Raw genomic sequence first — 24,474 nt, 5'->3', positions numbered from 1 at the left:
TAAATTTTTTGTTTTAAGCTTGTGTTGATCTTTGAAAATATTACATGCACAATAATACATCAATTGGAAAAGTGGCAACTAAAGAATTAGATATTTTTAGCTTTTTTCTTTCTTTACATATATATATACATAATACAATAAAAATAATCTGTATTTTGGTTGTTTGGTGGAAGTATACTACAATAAGCTAAATAAACTTTAATTTTCAAAGTCAAAAACTATTTTATCAATAGCTTACTAAAATGAAATATATTAAAATTTCCTACATTAAGTGCAGAAATAAAAGATTTACAGACACCTAAATGGCCACCAACTTATCTACTATGGAAGCGAACTAGAGGAACAGCAAAATAACATTTGTATGTATGGATGCTCCTTCTGTAGATAATTGGACCCAAACAGAAATAAAATTCACAGTTCAATAAGATCCCTAACCCTGACCTTTTAATTTTTTCTTTTTTTTTCTCCTTTTTTTCATACATTCATACAGTATCATGTAAGCTGTGCAAAACTTTACTTAGACTGGCAGTTTGCCATATCAGTTGCATTTGTCTTTGGTACAAAAAATAAAACAATCGCAATAATGTGCAAGTATTTGTCTTCTTCCGGTCAAGTACCGAAATATGAGTTTTCTAGAGCCATCTTTTTTTTGTTATTTTTTGTTTTGTTTTTTATACAATACACAGACTCTGTGGCATATATCTACATTTCAACATAGTCCTATATACATTCAAAAAATCTGAAAAAGAGTTGGAACAAAAAAACATTTAAACCCCATAATTTTTCCATCTATATATCTTATTTTTCCTCATTAGGGTTTTCATCATACAAAATATTACCAGTTTTATAGTTTCCCCAAAATACAAGGCACAAAGAATATGCTTTTTTTCTTACTTGCACAGACACGTATATATTTACGTATATATATATATATATATCTCTATGTATATCATGTTGAGCTCTGGAAATGAACATCTAACACGGCACACAGGTGTGAGTGCTGGGTGTACCATGTACACGTGAGATTTATGGTTGTGGAAAATTAGAACAAAAAGCAGAATTCTAAAAACAATCTGACTGCTTAAAAAAAAATGCTTCCTCGATATTTTATGTGGTTCAGAGCACAGCCTGCCACCACTCTTGGCATCAGAGGAACACGCTCATGCCTCCAAACAATCTGCTCTGACGGATGTTTTCGTTCTGTACGTGTGTTTCAATTCTAATGCCAGTAGCAGATTAACCATGGTTTACGCTCTGAAAATGCAATAATCAAGTATTTTGGATCATGCTTCACTTATGCTACAAGTTCTTAAAACAACGTAACCTAATTATAAATGTTTACATAATGCTAACTGACATGCAAAACAGAATGAAAATTTACAATGGATAATGTGACACACACAGACATTTCTGACCAGTGGTCCAATGAAGTCGATTACACTTTTGATGCTGGTATCCTTAGTCCTACAAGGCCTCCGGTGGGATTGCCTTCTGCAGTCTTCTCTAACACTTGGTTAACAAATTCTGAGGTTTGCCCAGCGACTGGGAGACCTGAAGAAGAGACAAGGCACGCTTAGAGCCAGAAATGGGGAGAATGTAAAGGAAAGGGAAGGGAAGGAATGGGACACCTGAGTTGGCGTGGCCCTCGGCTTGACACTGGTCCCCCAGTAGGTGCTCTGCTGCTTCTCCTCCAGCCCAGAAAGCGAGTCCCCTCAGATTCGAGTCTACAATTTTAAGACTAGAAGAGTCAAACCAGAACAGCCAGGAAGAATGATTCCTCAACATCTCAAGGCGGGGCAGATGACAAGTTGTAAGGGTACACAGCCAGATTCAAAGCCTGTCAGGGAACAATGCCTCCTATGCCCACTGCCCTTGCTTTTGCTGCTCTCCTAGCCGCCCCCCTACCCCACCCCACCCCTCTGCTCTAGCCTCATCCTACTCCTCAGGTGGGTTTTACCCATGCAACTGACGCGACAGAACTGAAGGATATGCTTACTCATTTAAAAATTAGATTACAATTTATAACCTTTTTTTTTTCTTTATTTTACAAAAGCAAATAAGAAAAAGTGGAAGAGATGAGGGAGAAAAGATGAAAGCAGCATAAGAAGGTGACTTTATCTTCTGCATCTTCTACAGCAAAGCTATAAAACATTTAAAGTCAATAAGAGTATTATGAGTCAATAAGAGGGTTGGAGCTGGGGTTGTGGCTCAGTGGTGGAGTGCTTGCCTGGCATGTGTGAGGCACTGGGTTCAATCCTCAGCACCACATATAAATAAACAAAGAAATAAAAGGTATTGTGTCCATCTACAACTAAAAAGTATTTTTTAAAAAGAGTAAAAGAGTCATTAAGAGTATTAAGAAAAATAAAAGAGTAGGAGGATAATATATTTAGTCACAGATCATAGGCAGAAGTCAAAAGATATCGTAAAAAGTATCAAGACTACGTCTTCTAACCCTGTGACCCCACTTAGCATGACCAGTAACAGGTTTTAACTGATAGCGTGTGCTTCTTGATAAAAAGTCAGAAGAACAAGTGATGGATCCTTAAAAAAAAAAAAAAAAAAACCTGTATCTTTCCATGAGGAAGCAGATAAACTCAAATGCTGGATTTTTTTTTTTTTAAACAACCACCTGAATTTTTCATTTAAAAACAAAAAAAAAGACTAGAAGACTAAAGTAGGTTAAAGGAGACAGAAGATAACTAAATGCAATGCATGATCCTTGAATGACTCACAAACACAAAGACTACAAAGGACATTATTTTTATTGTGGGGGTACACTTGGGATTAAACCCTGGGATGCTTTCCCACTGAGCTACGTCCCCAGTTCTTTTGATTTTGAGACAGGGTCTTGCCGAGTTGCCAGGTTGACCTCATATTTGCAATCCTCCTTCCTTACCTCCTAAATTGCTGGGATTACAGGCATGTACCACTGTGACTGACTCAAAGGACATTATTGACACAACTGGGGAATGCAAATATGGACTCCTTATTAATGTTATATCAATGTTCAAGTACTTGGATATAATATTGGTATTGGGGGTGAGTAGAAGAGTACTCTTGTTTTCAAAAGGTACATGCAGCAACAGGAATAAAAAAATCATATTTACAAGGTACCTTCAAATACCTTCTCCCCAAAATATAGAGAGGCAGGAGCAGAAAAAAATAGTAAAAATATTAATAACTGATGTACTGAGTTGAATGAAATAAAGATGTTTACTATTCTATTTTTCTATAGGGCTGAAATCTTAATTGGAAAGTACAGAGAATGAGCATACATTTTATGTTCTATTTAAAAAGCAACCCACTAGACAAAAAATAAAGTTCATAAATTATCAGTATGCACAAACAAAAGTGAAACCATAATAATGGATTATATACTGAACAATTTTTAAAAAGGGGACAGGGGTTGTATCTCAGTGGTACGGCACTTGCCTAGCATGGAGGCACTGGGTTTGATCCTCAGCACCACATAAAAATAAATAAATAAATAAATACACAAGTAAATAAAAGAAGTATGTTTTTAAAAGGCAAAAAGGACATATAAACAAATCCTAACAGATCTTTTGATGACAGAACTATGCAGAAGTATACTTTAAAATGACAAAGATTATAATCCATAATGAAGATCTACTAGTAATAAATCCTATCCAAGCATCTCAGTATTCAAAATCAAAACACGGAAAATGTGAGATAAAACTGAACCATTTGTGAGAGCCTCTACTCAGCTCTTCGGTTCCATGTAGAATGGACTCCCCACAAGAAAAAAGGGAGAAGCACAAGATTCATTATAAAACAGAGAATAATATCTTCTTTTTCAAATGCCCACAGAACATTTAGAACAATCATATTAGATCAGAAAAACTCCATAAATAAAAAATGAAAGATAGCAATAAAACTAAGAAAGTAATAATCCCAACCTTCTGGGAAATTTTAAATCTCTTTAAAAATTCTTGGTAAAAAAGTAAATCAAACCTAAAATTTCCAAATACTCAAAAAATGATGCAAATATGTCATATCAAATTTAGGAGGAGGGGCTGGAGTTGTGGCTCAGTGGTGGAGCACTTGTCTAGCACGTGTGAGGCACTGGGTTCAAGTCTCAGCACTGCTTATAAATAAATAAAATAAAGGTCTATCAACAACTAAAAAATATTAAACAAATTTAGGAGGAAGAGCTAAAGCAGGTATCAAAAGAAATTACCGAGTGTAAAAAGGGAGGAAGAATGTCCACTACCGTGAACTTCAGGCCTGCAGTTGAGGGCGTCCTTCTCCACAGGAAGGTTCAAGTTGCTACAGTTTGTCTTTCTTAGGCATTAAAACAGTTTAGTGTTTAGATTACAAATTGTGGCAGACAGCAGTACATGCTTATGAATACTAATTCTTGAAAGACACAATCACTCATAAAGGAGAGTGACGACGGATGGGGTGCTGCCCATGGTGGAACACGTGCCTTGCAAGCAAGTGTGAAGCTCGAGTGTGAGCTCTGGCACGGAAAGGAGAGAAAAGAGAAGAGTGACCACGGTGACAGCACTTGAGTTTTTCTTAAAGAACTTTTAATAGCTCCTTGAATCCTATTATCTACATGTTATTACTGGTTGTGAATTTATCTAATATTATTCTTACCAAGAGTTTCTTTAATGAGGATTTCAAGCTTCTGCCCCATGTTGGGTCCTCTCTCCTCTCTTGGATTCTGTACTCGGTTTACAATCTCTTGCTTGATGGAGTTGATTACAAACAATAAATTATCTGTAAGACAGAACAAAATACTTTAAATATGTCACTGACATGGAAGAAACTGCTTTTAATGATGTAATAAAAACAGATATAGGGGCATAGTTCAGTGGTAGAACATTTGCCTAGCCCTGGGTTTGAACCCCAGCATTGCCAAAAAAAAAAAAAAAAAAAAAAAAAAAAGGAGGAGGAAGAGGAGGAGCAGGAGCAGGAGGAGGAGCAGGAGCAGGAGGAGGAGGAGGAGGAGGAGGAGGAGGAGGAGTAGTCTGGGGAGTGTCAAAAATACAGATTTCACCAGGAGCTGTGGTGCACACCTGTAATCCCAGCGGCCTGGGAGGCTGAGACAGGAGAACCTTGAGTTCAAAGCCACCCTCAGCAATGGCTAGGTACTAAGCAACTCACTGAGACCCTGTCTTTAAATAAAATAAAATAGGGCTGGGGATGTGGCTCAGTAGTCAAGTGCCCCTGAGTTCAATCCCCAGTACCAAAAAGAATTAATTATATATCTATATCTATATCTACATATAGATATAGATATATCTAGCCAGGTACAGTGGTGCACACCTGTAATCCCAGAAGCTCAGGGGGCTGAGGCAGGAGGATCACAAGTTCAAAGTCAGCCTCAGCAACTTAGCAAGGCCCTAAGACACTGCTCAAAATAAAAAATAAAACAGGCTGAGGATATGGCTCAGTGGTAAAGCACTCCTGGGTTCAATCCCTGATACAAAACAATATACATACATATATACATATATACATATACATATATATGGATTCCTGGGTTCTACTTCAATTGAGAAGATCTGGGGAAAGACCTAGAAATCTGAATTTTAACAAGTACACAGACATTCCAATGAGCAATATAATTTGGAAACACAAATCTAAACTATCCACACAAAGGTTAAAATATCATTAATCAATTAAAGGAAAGTGTTAACACCAGACAACAAAACTGGCTAATCCAGCATCATTATAATAGCAGAAAGGATTGTGGCCCCAAGTGGATCAGTTACCAGCCCAGAAATGAGATCTGGCTCAGAGCCACGGATACAGACCTCCTGCTAGGAGGAAGAATGAATGAAGCATGCATGTGGCTCACTAACTGGATGAACACCAAGACAGCCAGCCAAACACTAGGCAGAACATGGGGAAAGTCAACAACAAAACCAAGGGAAAAGGTATTCAGCAAAGTTCACAGAAGGTTAAGCAAATTCCTCAATGTTCAGGTTTACCATATTCAGTGTTGAGGCCCCATAATTTCACTTTATTAGCTTCATACTGGGCTTTTTTCTTTAACCGACAAGCTCTGCAAAAGGAAGGAACTATTAGTTCACTTTTTAAGAGAATATTTGGGATATACTTTTTTTGCTGTTGTCAGACATTTTCTAATAGCAACCAAAAATTACTGCTATAACTGTCTATCAAGGACCTGAATTATAAAATACACACATTTATAATCATTTATCCAAACTGACTTTTTAAAAAAATTTAGCACTCACTCAAAAATAAAGCTATGACCAATACACAACTATTAAGTGTTGCCAAAACAAAACAAAACCTGATAATACAAAGTATTGTATAGCACATGAAGCAAGCAGTCCCCCATCTGCTCTGGTGGGAAGGTGAAAAAGAACATAAAAGTTCCTCTGAAAAACAGTTCAGTAGTTTCTTAAAAAATTAAACATATACACCTGGGCATCTATCCAAAAGAAATGAAAACTTATGTTCACTCAAACTACCAGTAAGTCAATGTTTGTGGTGGCTTTATTCACACTTGCTGAAAACTGGAAGCAACCCAAAGATCCTTCAACTGGTAAACAGAGGAAGCTGTAGTATATCCCTGCAAAGGAATACTACTCAGTAATAAAAAAAACACAATTACTCCATGAGACCACACAGATGGACCTCAAATGCATCATGTTAAGTGAAAGAAGCCACACTCTAAGCTACATACAGAATCTTCCACCTTTAAGGCATTCCAGAAAAAGCAACACTGTAAGGACAGAAAACAGAGCAGTGGTGGTGAGAGGCTAAGGGTGAGAGAATTTTGTAATTTTTAAGGTGATGAAATGTTCGACATCATGACTGTGGTGGTAGTGATATGACTGGATATGTTTGTCAAAACTTGTACTATTATACATTAAAATGTGTGAATTTTACTTTAAGTACATTATGTCTCAATAAACCTGATTTACTTAAAAAAAAAAGCAAACAAAAAATAGTTACAAAAATCTCCCATTGTTATATTATAATGCACTTGAGTCCATTCACCTCTCCACCTTAAAATCTTTTCCAGAAAGCATAAATGTCATCTTTTACTTTCACGGGAAAAACTATATACTCTTATTATAGTATTTATAGAAGAAAAACATTTCAGAATAGAGTTTGAAGGTCACCCCTCCTAAGCTCAGGGTCTAGTCTCGCTCCTAAACTTGATTCACATGAATGAACACTATTAGCATGTACCTGGAAGCCAGCTTATTTTTTTCCTTCCTTGACCTTGGCCGGGCTGTTAAGGGCAGCTCACTGACTGGAGTCAGGTCACTAATCACCTTATTCAGTTTCCGTAGCTCATTGCCTATCTGGAGTAGTTTTTTAGGATTTGGAGTTAGGTCTTCTACATCAGTTCTCCTTGACTTCTTTACTGCATATTTCCCTATAGACAGTGTAAAAGAAATTTAAATTAGATTATTTTAGTGCATACTTTCCACAGTTCTACCACCATCACCTTTTCATCTTGGAAGTCCTGGTTTATCTAACAACCTAACCAGGAGAGGGTGAGCCTCCGCTCCTTCCCACCAGTGGCTGTAAGAAATGAGTGGGGAGCTGCGGGCATGGCTCAGTGGCAATGCACTGAACTGGCATCCACCAGGACCCGGTTCCATCTCCAGCAAAACACACACACACACACACACACACACACACACACACACACACGTGCATGCACACAGAAATGGGTTTTTAGCCTCAGGATAAACAGATTCCTAATTCTTTGATGGCAGTACTAAATATCTCAAATCTCAGGACTGAAGTTCAAGTTCAATTATTGACAAAAATCAAGGCTAGGATATGGTCAGAGGAGAATTTGAAGAGTTTATCCAAACCAAGACATTTTGAGTACTGAAATTTTTGTCAGACATGTACATTTTGTGTTACAGACTAAAAATCCAATGGGAAATAAAGGGTATGTCTGAAAGCTCTTCAGTTGCTTTGGAACACAGCCGTACAGGAGATTCCAGGGTCTTGCCCCATGGCTCCAGGCAGAAAGGATGGCTCTGTCCTCTAAACTCCTACGATATTCTCGACGACTTTTCTAAAGCTCATCACAGGCGACCTAGAGTGATCTATTGGACTTACCTTTTCATTTCTTATAGAAAATCAATCTGAATATAAAAATTTCACAATTATTCACTGAGAGAATAATATTCAGGTGCCAATGGTAGGGGAAATGAGGCACAAATACATTTAAGATAAAATCCCTGTCCTCAAAATCTGTAGCCTGAGTAAACACTAAAGTGTTGAACACCAAGCTTCCTAGTATTTCCCCTCTCTGCCTTTTTTGGGTAAAAACTTTTAATTAAGCTGGGCATGGTGGTGCGTGTCTATAATCCCAGTGGCTCGGGAGGGTGAAGCAGGAGTATTTTGAGTTCAAAGCCAGTCTCAGCAATTTAGCAAGGCCCTAAGCAACTCAGCAGAGACCCTACCTCTAAATAAAATACAAAAAAGGGATAGGGATGTGGTTCAGTGGTTAAGTGCCCCTGAGTTCAATCTCTAATTAAAAAAAAAAAAAAAAAAAAAAACCTTTGAATTAATGTAAAAGTATTTCTGCAGAAGAAACTCTACTTAATCACAGCTTTTTTAGTTCACAGTTCAAAATCTGACCTAAGACTATAACTGTCTTTGATTCCTACCATTCAACTCTTCCTTGCCACCCTTTTCCACACTTTCTCTTCCTTCCTTCTCTTTTCTCCACCACCTTGATATTTCAGTCTCTCAGATTACAATCAAGTCTGGGGACGGGACAAGAACAGAAGAGGGAGATGCTAAAGCCCATTTGTTTCTCACCAATGCTTCTGGTTATAGTAACTGTGACAGTCCAGAAGTCAGCAGCCTCCTAGATGCCTAAGTAGAAAAAGGTGGGACTAGAAACAACTGTTCACACCACTGTTCCCGCTCTTTGGGTGATGGTTCCTCTTCCTCTTCCTCTTCCTTTGTTTCAGTGCTGGAAACCCACGGAACCTGAGGCCTCACATATGCTAGGCATGTGCTCTCTACCACTGAGACACACGTCAGCCTCGCAATGGCTCCAGACACCAGTGAAAGCTATCTGTGCACACACGGAACTGGCACCGACAACTCCACCATCCCCCTCTCTAGTGGCTCGGGGTGCTGACCAGAGTACACCAGCATCGTGGTTCAGTACCTTCATTTTTAGCAACACTAAATATTTCACTGCAATCCCCTCTTACCATGATGTAAGCCATTTTTCTGATACATATTACTTGGCAAGGTATCTCGGCTCCATTCCGATGGCCTCAGAATCCTCTCTTGCTGTGATGGTGTGAGCTGTTCACTATACTCCCAGAAGTACCTCCTTTTGCCTCTCTTCCGAGAAGATATTGAAGTCATCTCCTTCAAGTCTTCTACGGAATCATTTTCATAGCCTTAAAAAAAAAAGCCCCCCCCCCAACTTGTTAAGATCCTTAAATTTCAATAACCTAATCAGAACAAACAGAAGAACGCTTCTACTTGTAACGTGAGACATTTCCTTTCATCTGAAAACATCACTGGCATGCCAAGATTATACACCAGGTTTACAAAGTAACTCAACAGGTAAATCTCTAATTCATAAAATGCTCAAAAGATTAAGACACACAGACAGCTACACTGTTTATCTTCCTTGGGTTTCTCTTTGGTTTTTCGAAGTTAGTGTATGACACTTCTTTAGCATTTTCACAAGGGATTGAGAGAACAAACAGCTACAGGAATGTCAAAAGCACCAAATGGATAATGTACTTATTATAGTGCAATTTTTTTCAATGTTCTCCTTTTAGCATTTATGTATCTGAAACATTTTCAACAGAAAGCTGTGTGTACTTCTGTTTTTCTCACCCAGACTATCAAATAAAAATTTCCAGCTAAAATTTCTATAGAAGCAATATATATCTCCTTCACTTTTTTTTTTTCTTTTTGAGATGGGGACCTTGCTGTTGGCCAGGCTGGTCTTCTCCTCCAAGCTCAGTGCTTCTGCTGCTCAGGCCTCACAGGTAGCTGGGACCACCTGTGCGTGCCACCATCACCCAGATACTTCATTTTTTAAGGGGCTACTTTGTTTACTAATGAGAAACTTCAGCAAAGACTGAATTGTAAGCTACTATCTCTGTTGATCAGACCAATAAAGGATGACCTAAAACCTAAAATTCCCCAGAGAAGGAGGTGCTAAGTACATGGTGCCCGAGGGGGGACTATGCACAGGATGCACACAGTTCAAATCCAAAGCAGCCAATGAAAATGTCTCTGATTCCTACCATTAACTCTTCTCCTAGCCAAGCAAAATGACCATTTTCCTGCTAAAAGCAAGATTTCTCTGGACCATCACTAAGAAATTGATAGCTTCTGTCTGTTTGGGGGGAAAAGTCTAAATTTCAGAATTTTATCAAGTTTTCTTTAGAGTAAGAATCAATCAGGAGTATGAGTCCATTTATATGACATCCTGGAAAAGGCAAAACCAGAGACACAGTGGCTTCCAGGAGATGGGTGTGGCAGAAGGGGACAACCATAAAGGAATGTGAGGGAATACGGGGGATAGCAGAACCATCCTGTATCATGACTGTGGAGGTGGCTATGCAATGATGTGCATTTGTTAAAACCTACACCCAGCACTGCAGAAAACCAACACTCACAGAAGGGTACACTGGGAGAGGAGTGAATCTGACTGAAAATCATACCTGTCACCATGCCTTTAAAAAAGGGATAAATTTAGAGAACAGAGTGATTTTTCTGAATAATGGTCAAGACAAGATTTTTGTAGCAATCCTGGCATTTACAGTACAATTATGTGTTACTTAACAACAGGAAGAAATGTCTGAGAAATATGTCATTAGGTGGCTTGTTGGTGTTCGAACACCTCGGAGATTCCGACACCAACCTGGGAATGTGAGGAATATACTGGTGCACACACGATTGCATTAGGGTGGTGCACACTTGGTACTTTAAAGCTACATGGTAAGCAGTGTGACAGTAACCTAGGTTCTTCTTTAAAAATGATGTACAAGTTGTGTTAAGTAACCATTTTCAGAAGTCTGATTTTGTTTTTCCAGTACTAGAGACCAAAAACCCAGGGCTTCATGCATGCAAGGCAGACCCTCTACCTGAGCTACGTTCCCAGTCCAGAAGTCTGGTTTTTAAAAAATGTGTTAGATACATAAATCAATACCTTTGAACTATTTAATTGTGCTTATGTTTCATTTCAAATTAAAGGATTTTTATCTTGTTCCAGATACCAACCCAGCTTTAGAAAAGGCACAAGGGGCACAATGTATTACCAGAGCTAAATTAAACAAAACTTGCTAGGAATCCCTCAGCGCAGACAGACACAAATCCAAGAGTTCCACCCTCCTACTGATGCCACAACCGCTAACCCATAAATCCACCCACCCAAAGCATAGGCACTTCTCATATAGCTCCCTCAGACAATCCATTATGCTGGATACGTTATTTTTTGGCACTGAAGATTGGCACTCTACCACTGAGCTACATCCCCAGAGCTTTTTTATTTAATTCTGAAATTGTTGATCCTCACTGGGATTATAGGTGTGGCCACCATGCCTGGTTCCTGTAGACTCCAGATGTTCCTTAGCCACCATCTGCCTTTGCCTGTCCTCAGATGGCAAAAGAATGTCTTCCTCATTTAATGCACCCATATATTTCATTTGAAGCTTCTAAGAACGCGGTGAGGAAGAGGTCATTGACCCTGTTTGAACAAACTAACACGCTCACAGAGGAGTAACATGATCCAGCAGCGCTAGGTAGGACCAAGTTGGGCGATGACTGAAGGAGTCTACCTCCAAGTGGACTTCTTACTTGCCCTGTGTCTAGTTATTGAATAATCTGAATGGATTTATTCACTTTCCATGTCAAGGTCAGAGTCAGGAAGATTTTTCATTTCTTCTTTCTCACCCAAATTAGTTATTAGTTTTATTCACTCACACACATCCAGCATTTTTCCAAAAGGCAGTTAAGAGTCATCAGTTTTCTCCAGCCCAGTATGTTAGTATATTCTGGTAGCATACACCAAAAACTCACCATTTCTCTCTCTCTCTCCTATTCTCTCTTCCTCCCTCCCTATCTCCTTGCTCCCCCAACACACACTGAATTTGTTGCCTTCAAACCATACATTTTTCAATACAGAAACTATAGTGACCAAGTAGAAAATAGAAAAATTACCTTTCCCCAGATCAACCTGAAGTTTCATGAAGACAAGGGTCATGTCCATTTTGTTCATCACTGTACAGCCAATCCCTAATACACACAGTACCTGACCCTAAGTATATACTCAAAAAGAAAACATTTTTTTTCCAGTACTGGGAGTTGAACCCAGGACCTCACCCATGCTAGGAAAGAGCTCTAGCACAGAGCTACATCCCCAGTCCCTTTTTAAATTTCATTTTAAGACAGGGTTTTACTAAATTGCCCAGCCTGGCTCAAACTTGTGATCTTCCTGCCTCAGCCTCCTTAGCACTTGGGAGCTAAAAAAATCCCAGCTTAAAAAAAATTATTTAATAAATAATTTTTTAATGCAAAATTTCTCGTGAAGCCCTTTACCTTTTATTTCCATTTGCTATATCACTGTAAAGATCTCATTCCTTCTTGATATGATTATCAAAAGGAAATCAAGAAGACCATTTAAATTCTAATCACACATCTGTGGTTAGCACAGACTACTGCCATTAAGCTGGTAAAGTCAACTGTGAAAATGCTTAGTGGGGATCACAAAATAAGCTCTGCTTCTAGGGCCCCAACTCTTAGTCTTAAAACCATGTAATTTCATGACTCCTAACAGTTGTAGCCTGTCCACAGAATAGGCTCTATTAAAACTTGGCAGTCAGTCCAGAATAGGCACTGAAACTCCATTTTGCACCTTTCCTGGAACTGTGCAGGCTCATGAGCTGATGCAACCATTTGCCAAGAAACAGCATCCAGAGAGCAGGTCACCACAAAAGGGCCTTTGTGAACCATCTGCTGCACATTCAACCATCAGCCCACCCTAATACTAGCACTGGGAAGGAACTTTATCCTTACTTTTCAGATTCAAAGAATTTCTTTCTCCTCCTCACCAATAATTCACTTTCATATCCCTAAAGTTGCTTGTTTAGCTCTTTATTTCAAGAAAAGGGGAAATTTTCATTAGCAAATGTGAATAATACCCAAATAAAATCACAAAATTGTGTTAATTTTATGATTAAAGCATGTCATTCATTAACATTTGTGAGAGCTGACCAAGTAATACTAACCAAAAGGATTTTACTTCAAGTCAACTGGAAGTGAATGAATTTCAACACTTTCTACACACTCAGAAGCATGATTAAGCAGGTCCAAGAAAAGAACTTGACCCTGCTAAGTGCCAGCTAATGCAGTCACTGCCTAGTTGCTAAAGAACAACGAACTCAAAATCAAGGGTTATTCTATGAGAGACAGGGAAAAGAATATGACATGATAGGACACCAACTTCAAAAGTGGGCTCCCTCTATGTGAGTCAAAAAGGCTGACAAAATGGAAATGGGGATCAATTTGCAATGTGACCTCTTTACATGGACCTCAACTCTCAACACATTTTTCCAGATGGAATCAAGGGAAAAGACTGACAGAGGAGTTAAAAGTCAATGAAAGGAGAGCCAGGCATGATGGCACACACCTGTAATCCCAGCCACTCAGGAGGCTGAGGGGAGGGTGACCAGCCTGGGCAATTTAGTGAGGACGTGTTTCAAAAATAAAATAAAATAAACACAAGTAAAAGTGAAAAAACAAAGAAAGGAGGTAGATGTGGTAGCACATGCCTGTCATCCCAGCTACTTGGGAGACTGAGGAAGGCAGTCCCCTACAGCCGTAGGTTCTAGGTGCTGGGATGGCCTCTCGCGACCCAGGGTCCAAGCCCATCCCTGTTCCAGGTCAGCCAGGTTTTAGGCTGATCCCCGTGGACCCTGCCATCATGCTCATCTGCCCACTCTGACTCCAGAAGCAAGGCACGTGTGGACCTCTCCAGCTCGCCTCAATCTCTGGATCAGCTGACCAGTTAAGGGCTTTCCTGGCAAAACCAGTCTGCAAAGCCTAAGGAAGTGTTTGCATCTTTAAATGCATACACGGTGCAAGGCCACAAGGATCACAATCAGAAAACATGATACCACCAAAGGAACAAAAAGAGAACACTAGTAACTGCCCCAAAATAAATGGGGATCTAAGAACTGCCTGGTAAGGAACTCAAAATATCATCTTAAATAAACTTGGTAAGATAAAAGAGAGCATGGATAGACAACTAAATTAATCAAGAAAATAACAAATCAGCAAAATGAGAAATTCTAGAGAAACTATAAAAAATAAGCAGAAATTCTGGACTTTAAGAATTAAATTAAAAAAATTTCACAGTGAGCTTCTATAGCAGACTTGATCAAGCAGAAGAAAGAAATCAGTGAACTCAAAGGTGATTTGAAATTACCCTGTTGGAGGAACAAGGAGGAGTAAGAATGAAAAAGAGTATAAGAAAGCATAACAGGACTTACATGATACCATCAAGTGAAACAATATGTATATTACAGAAAGGATAAGGGTAAGAGAGAAAAGGGCAGGGCAGCAAGCTCATTTAAAGGAATAACGACTGACTTAGCCAGGCACAGTGGCACACAACTGTAATCCTAGTGACTCAGGAGGCTGAGGCAGGAGGGACTCAAGTTTGAGTCCAACTTGGTCAGGCCCTAAGCAACTTAAGCAAGACTCTGTCTCAAAATAAAACAAAGAGGGCTGGGGATGTAGCTCAGTGGTTAAGTGCCCCTAAGTTCAACCTCTAGTATCAAAAAGAAAAAAAGAAAAAGACAGAAACATACTAGAAAGGGAAATGAACATCTAGATCAGTAAAGCTTAAAGAACCTTAATAGATAAAAGATTCCCATGGAGATAAACTGCAATCAAAGAAACACACACTCAAAATAAATAAATTAAATAAAAGATACATTTCAATCAAATTCTAAAAAGCGAAAGTGAAGAATTTTGAAAGTGGAAAGGGACAAGTAACTGCATGGTATATACAAGGGAACTATGAAAAACTACCAATGATTTTCTCAGCAGTGACCTTGCAGAAGAGAGGAAGATAGTATACTCAAAATGCTAAAAGAAAAAACCCTGCCAACCAAGAACACTATGCCCAGAAAAGTTGTCCTGCAGAAATGAAGACTAGACTTTCCCAAACAAAAGCAGAGGGAATTCATCACTACTAAACATGTTACGAGAAACAATAACATGAGTTCTTTGAATTGAAAGGATGCTAACTAACATGTGTATGAAAGTATAAAACTCACTGTGTAAAAGTAGGAATATAGTCAAATTCGGAACGCTCTACTACTAAAATAGTGGAGTGTAAATCACACTTTTATCTCTAGCATGAAAGTCAACAAGCAAAGCTTATAAAGCAACTATATGTCAATGAAGGGCTGGGGATATAGCTTGGCTGGTAGAGTGCTTGCCTTGCAAGCACAAGACCCTGGGTTCAATCCCCAGCACTCCAAAAAACAACGATATGTCAATGAATTCACAACATAAAAGATGTAAACTATGACATCAAAATATCAGGAAAAAAGTTAAAATGGAGTTAATGTGTACAGTTGAAGTTAAATTTTTATCAGCTTAAAACAAAATAAGTCTGTTTTATGTAAACCCCATAATAACCACAAAGGAAAAAACCTGTAGTGGGTTTGTAGAAGATACAGGAATAAAAGTATACTAGAAAAAAAAAATCAACAAACCACAAAGGAAGAGGGCTAGAAGAATGTAACAAAATAAGAACATTAGCAAAATGGCAATAGTAAGTCTTTATCTTACCTATCAACATCAATCAAACGATACAGAGTAGCTAAAACTAGGGAACCAATCTAGATGCCCTTCAACCAAATAGACAAGAAAAATGTGGTACATATACACAATGGACTATTACTCAGCCTGAAAGAAGAATGAAATTATGACATTTGCAAGTAAATGGATAGAACTAGAGAACATCATCTAAGTGAAATAAGCCAATCCCAAATGTTTTCTCTGATAAGCAGATGCAGATCCATAGTCAGGGGTAAGTAAGGAAGAATGAAGGAACTTTGGAGTATGCAGAGGGGAGTGAGGGGATGGGTAGCAGGCCGGGGATGGGAAGGACAGTAGAATGAGACAGACATTATGACCCTACATACATGTATGAAAAAAAATTTTTAAATAAAAAAACAACAAGAACAAAAAGATATGGAGTAGATATATGAATAAAACCAAACACAAACTATATGCTGCCTATGACAGACTAACTTTAGTTTGTTTCTTTTATGGTAGTACTTGGAATTGTTCCTAGGGGCACATCTACCACCGTTGGGAGAATTCCTAGTTCTTGGCTCGCAGCAGTTAATGTCTCAAGTGTGTAAACTTGCAGAGAGGAGCATTCTGCTCTGACCACTTAGGAAAGTAAACAACTGCCCCCAAATGGACCTAGTGTTACCAAGGGAACCTGTATAGGGGCCTAGTGGTCTGATCCCCCGTGGCACATTGTGATTGGGCTAAGAGTTTATAAAATGTATGGTTTTTCCTGCAATAAATGAGTTTGCAGGCTGCTCACCACAAGCCTGCTTCTACCCAGCTACCGCAGCCTAGGTCCTGACTCCACAGGCTCTTACCTGCGCCTGAGCTAGCCTGGCACCCCTACATTCCACTGAGTCACATAAGTCAGCCCTTAATTTCTTTTTTTAATTTTGAGACAGGGTCTCTCTAAATTGCCTCAACTTGCACTCTGTCTGCCTCCGACTCCCCAGAGAGTGGGATTACAGGTGTGTGCCACCAACTTGCAATCTGTCTGCCTCAGACTCCCCAGAGAGTGGGATTACAGGTGTGTGCCACCGATTTGCAATCTGTCTGCCTCAGACTCCCCAGACAGTGGGATTACAGGTGTGAGCCACCGTACCCCACAACTTTAAGAATACATGCAAAGACTGGAGTTGTAGCTCAGTGATATAGCATTTGCCTAGCATGTACAGGGCTCTAGGTTCAATTCCCAATACCTAAATAAGTACCTAAATACCTAAATAAATAAATAAATATACAAACTAACTAACTAAACTAAAAGACATGGAAAAAGATAGTTCATACAAACTGTAACCAAAAAGAACAGGAGTAGGGGAATTACACTCAGACAAAATAGGCTTTGAGTCAAATGCTAAAGGATATAACAATTGTAAATATATAGCACCCACATCAAAGCACCTAAAATAAAGCAAACTGAAAGGAGAAACAGATGTAGTACAACAGTAGAAGACTTAAACACCCACTTGCAAAAATGGATAGATGGTCCAGATGGAGTATCAATAAGGAAACCACAGACTTGAGTAACACTAAAACCCAAATGGTCCTAAAAAACACACAGAAAATCCAATCTACAGCAACAGAATACACATTCTTGTCAAGCATAAAGAGAATATTCTCCAGAATAGATCATAAATTAGTTACAAAACTAGTCTTAATAAGTTTAAAAGGTTGAAATTCATACCAATTATTTTAAAAATTTACTTCTGACCATGATGGTGTGAAACTAGAAAGCAATAATAAGAAGAAAATTGGAAAATTCACAAATATGTACAAATTAAACTCCTGAAAAACCAATGAGTCAAAAAACAAAAGAAATCTTGAGAGAAAATGGAAACAACATATCCATTTTACTTAGGAGATGTAGCAAAAACAGTTTCAAGAAGGAATTTTACAGTGATAAATGTCTACTAAGAAAAAAGAAAGATCTCAAGTGAACACGTAAACTTTACACCTCAAGAACCAGACAAAAGTTAGCAGAAGGAAGGAAATAATGATCAGATAAGTAAATGAAATACGGGCTAGAAAACGATACAATAGATCAGTGAAGACTTGGGTTTTTTTTTTTTTTTTAAAGAAATAAAATTAACAAACCATTATAGATTAAAGAAAAAAAGAGAAGACTCAAAAGTTATAAATGAAAGAGAAAACAAAATAACACAGAAATACAAAGGATCAAAAGAGACCACTATGAATAATTTTATTCTCCAACAAATTAAATAACCTGGAATGAATGAATTCTGGAACAGACAACCTACCAAGACTGAATCACAAAGAAACAAACTCTGCCAGGCACAATGGTACATGCCTGCAATCCCAGCTATTTAGGAGGCCGAGGCAGGAAGATTCAGAGTTCAAGGCCAGCCTGGGCAAAAGAGCAAGACTGTATCTCAAAAAGAAGGAAGGAAGAAATGGAAACTCTAAAAGACCAAGTAAGAAGAATGAATCAGTAATCAAAATTTCTCAAAACAGAAAAGCCCAGGGAATGATGGTCTTCAGTGGTGAATTCTACTAAATATTTAAGGACAAATTAACACAGTTCCTCAAATTCCTTCAAAGCACAGAAGAGGAGGGAACACATCCAACCTCATTTTACAAGACTAGCATTACCATGATATCAAAGTCAGGCTAGAGGACAAGAAGAAAAATTACAAGTCAATATTCCTGATAAATACAGACACAAAAAGTTCTCAACAAAATGCTGGGTAAGCATCCCTAATCCAAAATCTGACATGTTCCAAAATCCAAAATTTGTTGAGTGCTAAGTGACCAAAAAGTTCTATATTTTGGAGCATTTTGGATATAGGAGTTATGGTTTAAGGATATTAAACCAATTAAGTCTATGCAAATATTTCAAAATCTGAAAAAAATCCCAATCCTAAAACACTGCGTACACTGGTACACTGCATGCCTATAATCCCAGTGACATGGGAGGTTGAGGCAGGAGGATCTCAAGTTCAAAGATCAGACTTAGCAACTTAGTAAGGCTAAGAAACTGAGAAACTCAACAAGACCATCCCAAAAAATAAAACAGACTGGGAATGTGACTCAGTGGCAGAGCACTTACCTACCACGTGTGAGGCCCTGGGTTCAATCCCCAGCACCACAACAAAATAAGTAAAACAAAATAAAAAGGGTTGGGATCACACACTGTGGTAAAACACCCCTAGGTTCAATCTCTAGTACCAAAAAAGAAAAAATTAAAACAGACCTACCATGTGCTTCAACAATCCTACTTCCAGGAACACAGCCAGAAGAATAGAAATCAGTCTCTAGAAAATATCTGCACTACTATATTTACTGTAATACTATTCACAACATCCAAATACAGAATCACCTTTAGGGACATCAGTGGATGCATACAGAAAGAAAACGTGTACACACACTCAGAGAAGAATATTACTCGAGTTTTTAAAAAGGCTGATCCTGGAGGATAGTAAGCTTAGTGAATACACCAGGCATCGAAAGACGACTTCTACAGGGACTCGTGGAATCTAGAATGCAGAATGGTGGTTTCCATGGGCTGGCGGGGGGATGGGGAGAGTTGATTAAAGATAACAGTTTTAGTTTCACAGGATGAATGAGTTCTAGAGATGTGATGTACAGTTTGGTGACTATAGCTAGTAATACTGTAATGTGGACTCGAGATTTATTATGGGCAGATCTTAAATGTTCAATACTATTTTCGAAGCAAATAATTTTTGTTTAAATTTGAAAATCTTCATTCTTTTTTTTTTCCCTTCCCTAGTCTTTTTATTTATTTATTTATTTTTTGAGACAGGTTCTCACTAAGTTGCTGAGGGCCTCACTAATTTGCTAAAGCTCCCTAAAACTCAGTGATTCTCCTGCCTCAGCCTCCCAAGTCACTGGGATTACAGGTGTGTGCCACTGTGCCCCCCGCTCAAAGATCTTCACCTCCTTGTACATTTTTAACCATGTGTCACTTGGCAATAAACAAACTGCACCAGCCAACAAAGATAATGGCCCAAACATGGAAATGCTGAAGTCAACCAGTTCCCTGCAGGTGTCAATTTCTTTCTCCCATTTATTCACATGCACTGAACAAAATGAAGTAGGGTCTCCCCAATGCTCATCAAATTATAATGTTATTTTTCTTAAATAAGAAAATACTGTGGAAATGAAAACACAACAGACAGAAAAAGCCCACCGCTGCATTCTTAAGCAGATGTGCTGGGTTATACGCCTGAGTCACACAAACTACCATCCCCTGGTTCAATATCTTCTAATTTACCCCAACTATTAGAGGGATAGTAATATATTTTAGACCAAAAGATTCTGGCATCTTTGCACAACTGCTCAAGAGAGTGATAAATTAGGTCACTTAACATACCATACATAAGAAAGTAATCAGTATATGAACTACTATAGAGCAAAAGGAATCATTTTAGAGCTGTTTGAATAGAAAAAAGGAATTACAAGCTGGACATGGCAGTGCACGCGTGATCCCAACTACTTGGAAGCCTAAGGCAGGAAGATCACAAGTTCAAGACCAGCCTGGGCAACTTAGGCTCTTGTTTCAAAATGAAAAACTGAAAAGGGCTGAGCATATAGGTCAGTGGTAAGCCTCCCTGGGTTCAATCCCTCAATCTTCAGTACCAAAAAAAAGATTAAGATAAAAGCAATTATATATCCAGGTCAGTATAGTCACTTAATCCCCAAACCATCCAAAAAAAATCTTCCCACTTCAAAACAGAGGTAGGAGGGTCAGTTTGGGACGCCTCCAAACATTTAATACCTGGTTCAGAGAAAGTGTCACTAATATCATCATCTTTGTCATCTTCGTAGTCCTCTTCCTCCTCTTCCTCCTCCTCATTTTCAGAGAGTTCGTGCTCACTGCCGAACCCTTCGTCATGGTCCTCATCGTCGACGTCCTCCTCGTCATCCTCCTCTTCTTCAGGACTGCATTTGGTGGGCTGTTCTCCCAAGTTGTCAGAGACAAAAAGAGAGTAATTGTGCTCCTCTTTTTTCTGGGATGAATCTGAGACCGACGTGCTGGCAGAAAGGCTACTACTCTCTCCTGTGGCAACTGACCCAGGACCTTCCTGGGGCAGGGGACTGAGTAGTAGTTCCTGGGTCTCTCTGAAGGGCAAGGTGGGAGTGGCATGGCCCTGGAGAGGTTCCACCCCCTTCTTCTCTGGTCTCTTTGCCACGGCCCCACAGTAGCATGTGTTCTCTTTGGCGGCATCTGTGTGCGCCTGGCTGAGCAAGGGCCGGCCCTGTTGCACAGGGCTGATCTTTACCTTGGCCTTTTTTACATAGTCTTTGCATTCAACATGAAAGTTCACCTTTTCGTTATGACACATGTTGGTCTTCACCATGATTTGTGTGCTTGAAGTGGGTTTACTTGCTTTTTGGACACAGTCTGACAAAGGAACCTCAGCCTGAAGAGTCTTTGAAGAACACACAGGGGCAGCTGCTCTGCTTGTGATCTTTTTACCAGGGAATGAAGAGGGTAAGGGATTTTGTTTGACACTGAAAAGTGAATCAGGATAATAAAGGGAATCAGAAACAGACTGAGAGTCCTCACTATTAAGCTGGGCCAGAGTTGGAGTTTTACTTATGACCTCTTCATCTTGGTATGGGCTAGAGAAGTCATCAAGACCCAAGTAATCCACTTCTTTTGTTCCCCAGATGTCGCAGCTGGTTAGTTTGGTGTACTTGGTTAAGTCTTCACAGTATGTATCCCACTGCTCCCAGTTCGAGGTTAAAGCACCCTCATTATCCAGAACATCTGTGAAGGACTCCAGATTTTCAATGTCCTTGCAGTCCTCCAAAGAAAGTAAGTTGTCTCTAGGATTCTGTTGATAATTCATCTCTCTATCCTAAGAAAGGTTTAAAAAAAGAAGTCACACACCATATTTTCAGAAGAAAATAATCACTTCCACCCCCACTTGCATATCTAATTAATGGATGACCACTCTACCTCTGGTCTGTTTTAAGATGGCTATTAACAGGACACTGAACCACTCCACATACATCATCATTTCACTGGGCAAGGAAAAAAAGGAGGGAAAATATGTTCCTCAGGAGGTTTAGGCATGGTCCAAACACCAAGGGCTCTGGAGCTTTACTATGAACTCTTCCTGAAATGAGTTTACATTTCCTGATCTTAGGATTTGGAGGGTCTCTTTAGCTTCAATTAAGAAGCAAATAATGAAGACCTTACCTTCATTACAGAAGAATGTGTTCCTAAGTAGGAATTTAAATATAGAAGCAAAGAGCACGCCAGAGAAAACCGGAACTCAGACACAGAATGTAAAATCTTTTGCAAGACAGTGTAACAATTTCTGAACAGGGAAGTAAAATATTCCTAATGCATTTTAGAGATGTGATTTTAAAAGTAACACTTTGTAGCCATTGAAAAGAATGAAGGTTAGCCCTACAGAAGACATTTCACCATATATTTCTGTTAAAAAAGCAAGTAAGAGAATGCTGCATCTATAAATATGTCATCCAGTTAAGAAACACACCTGTATATTTATATATGCACAGGAAAAACTCGGTTAGCAGTGGTTATGTTTTGAGAAAAGGTCTGGAAGTGGAGGCTCAGTAAAGAAATGAGGAAGTTTTCAGTTTCTACTGTGTTCTAAGTTTTTAATTTATTTGGTCATCTGGGTTGTTCTGTTTTAGCCTGTGTATCTGTGTTTTAACAGCTTTAAAGAAGTATAGTTTAGACAACATAAAACAACTTTATTAAGTTGTATGATTCAATGATTTTTCAGTAAATTTACATTTTGTGCACTCAGTTTTCCAGTTTTATATACTTTCATGGTTACTTATATCATATGTATTAAAATTATTTTTTAAAAGATGTTCTTAAGAATTTTAACTACCTCATAAAAGAATATTCAGGTATTACTTAGAATTGCTACTTTTGCCTCACTTTCTCTCTTTTACTACACAACTTGCTCAATGCATCATCCTTTAATTTTCTAAAAAAAAAAACAAAACAAAAAACCCTAAATAGGTATATTTCTAAAAATAAAAACAAAAATGAAGACAGCTTCTAGACGAGGGATGTAGCTCAGTGGTAGAGCGCTTGTCTAGCATACATGAGGCCCTGGGTTTGATCCCCAGCACCTCAAAACAGACAAATGAACAAGCCAGATTCTTATTCTCCTTATGAAAAACTGAACTTGAAGATACTTAGATAACCTTTTCTTTTATTATTTTCAATGGGTTCCTATAACCCATTGAATCAAATATCACAAGAGTCAAATATCACTATCTTTTTTTCTTCTCGGGCATTTATAGATTAAGAAAACTCTACCACGACTTTTACCACAAATCAACCAAAGCTGAAATCAAGAAAATATTGCTTACCAGTTCATACATGAAATCTGGATCAGAACTGTTTGCTAAGAGATCTGTGCTCATCAGAGTCTGCTCTGAAAAGGCGTGGCTTCGAAAGGCATCCCCAAAAGGTGGGTCCATTCCGCTGACGCTAGGCTACAACACAGTGATTTAATTTTAGAAAGCTAAACAGTACTTTAAGACCAATTTATTACACATGAGCCCCACTCCAAGTAATTTATTTTCAGAAAATAATTCTGTATTTTTTTCTACTGTTAGAAACATTTAAGAGCTTTAACTAGCATTTAACTGTGGCATTACATGAGGAAAATACTTAAAAAAGAGTAGCAATTGCTAATATCTAACCTTAAAAATTAAAGTTTATTTAGCCACCAAAGTCAGTGCATAGCACTTAATGAACACTTTTATTTAGCTATATAACATTTCTTCAAATCCTTCTCTAAACTAGAGAATCCTAGCAGCCCTACTCTATACTCCTGAGTGAGTTTAGGGTCTTATTTCCCAGAACAAACTGAAAGACAATTGGACATCTTTAGTCCAACAAACAGGAACAATAAAATAGCCCCCAAATCTCCTGGCTGTGACCAGAAACTTGGGCATGACCTCTGTAGCTTTCATCTTGATCCCTGAAAAGTACACTTCATTCTATAATAAACAAGGGAAAAAAAGACTCAGCACTCAAAGTTAATACCCCTTCTGGTTTTCTCTCTATTACCTTTTTACATTTCAACATCTATCCAAAATTACTTCAAAGCCAAAGCTCACACTTGTAAAGCAGCTCAAATAACAAAAAGGACTCATTCTGAAATCTAATTCTGATGAAGAAGAAAATGAAAAAGAATAAAATGTTTCTCTTTACCTTTTTTGTTTTTCTTCTGCAAATTTCTGCACAAGTTTTTAAAATGCTTTTTAGTCTACTGGCTTAGGCTTCCATCCAATACCCTCTGCCTACCACAACTGGTCATTCACATACTCTCTCCCTTTTTCTTCCTTGATGCTCCCCATCCCATTCTTTCTTTCCCTCACTTTCCTGAGCCCTTCCAGACCTGTAGGAACTTACTTCCTCAAAAAATTTACCTTGGGTAAAAGTTGTATAGTCCTAAATTCAAGTAGTCAATAATAGCAAACTAAATCTTGTCTGGGCAAAAATCCTAAAACCAACATGCAGTCTGTATGGCACAGGGCTGGTGGGGAGGTGGCCCTCCGGCCTTTTTAATATCATCTAGCAAGTTCCCTCCTTTGCCCTGGCTGGAAGTCACTGATTCCCTTTGTTTACAGAATACTTCTGTACAGACCTACAGAAAGCTACCT

General features: G+C 38.6%; 1 protein-coding gene and 1 non-coding gene across 4 annotated transcripts in view; one reads left to right on the top strand and one right to left on the bottom strand.

Moving 5' to 3' along the window:
- Positions 1 to 387: 387 nt before the first annotated feature.
- Crebrf (CREB3 regulatory factor) overlaps positions 388 to 24,474 on the bottom strand; it is a 48,310-nt gene continuing 24,223 nt past the window's right edge. For all 3 annotated transcript variants that reach the window (XM_047555757.1, XM_047555758.1, XM_047555759.1), the window contains 7 exons: positions 23,173 to 23,298; positions 20,585 to 21,671; positions 9,201 to 9,395; positions 7,198 to 7,387; positions 5,964 to 6,037; positions 4,624 to 4,746; positions 388 to 1,551 (listed from right to left, as the gene is read on the bottom strand). In XM_047555757.1, coding sequence (XP_047411713.1) covers positions 1,436 to 1,551; positions 4,624 to 4,746; positions 5,964 to 6,037; positions 7,198 to 7,387; positions 9,201 to 9,395; positions 20,585 to 21,671; positions 23,173 to 23,298 — 1,911 coding nt within the window. In that variant the 3' untranslated portion in view covers positions 388 to 1,435. The remainder of the gene's footprint in view (positions 1,552 to 4,623; positions 4,747 to 5,963; positions 6,038 to 7,197; positions 7,388 to 9,200; positions 9,396 to 20,584; positions 21,672 to 23,172; positions 23,299 to 24,474) is intronic.
- Positions 22,863 to 22,934, top strand: Trnaa-agc (transfer RNA alanine (anticodon AGC)). Its single transcript has one exon. It is a non-coding gene; the product is annotated as a tRNA-Ala (tRNA).

This window comes from Sciurus carolinensis, chromosome 6, assembly GCF_902686445.1.
Source record: "Sciurus carolinensis chromosome 6, mSciCar1.2, whole genome shotgun sequence".
NCBI classification, from domain to species: Eukaryota; Metazoa; Chordata; class Mammalia; order Rodentia; family Sciuridae; genus Sciurus; species Sciurus carolinensis.
The sequence above is the reverse complement of the archived record's forward strand: the minus strand, read 5'-3'. Positions and strand labels throughout refer to the sequence as shown.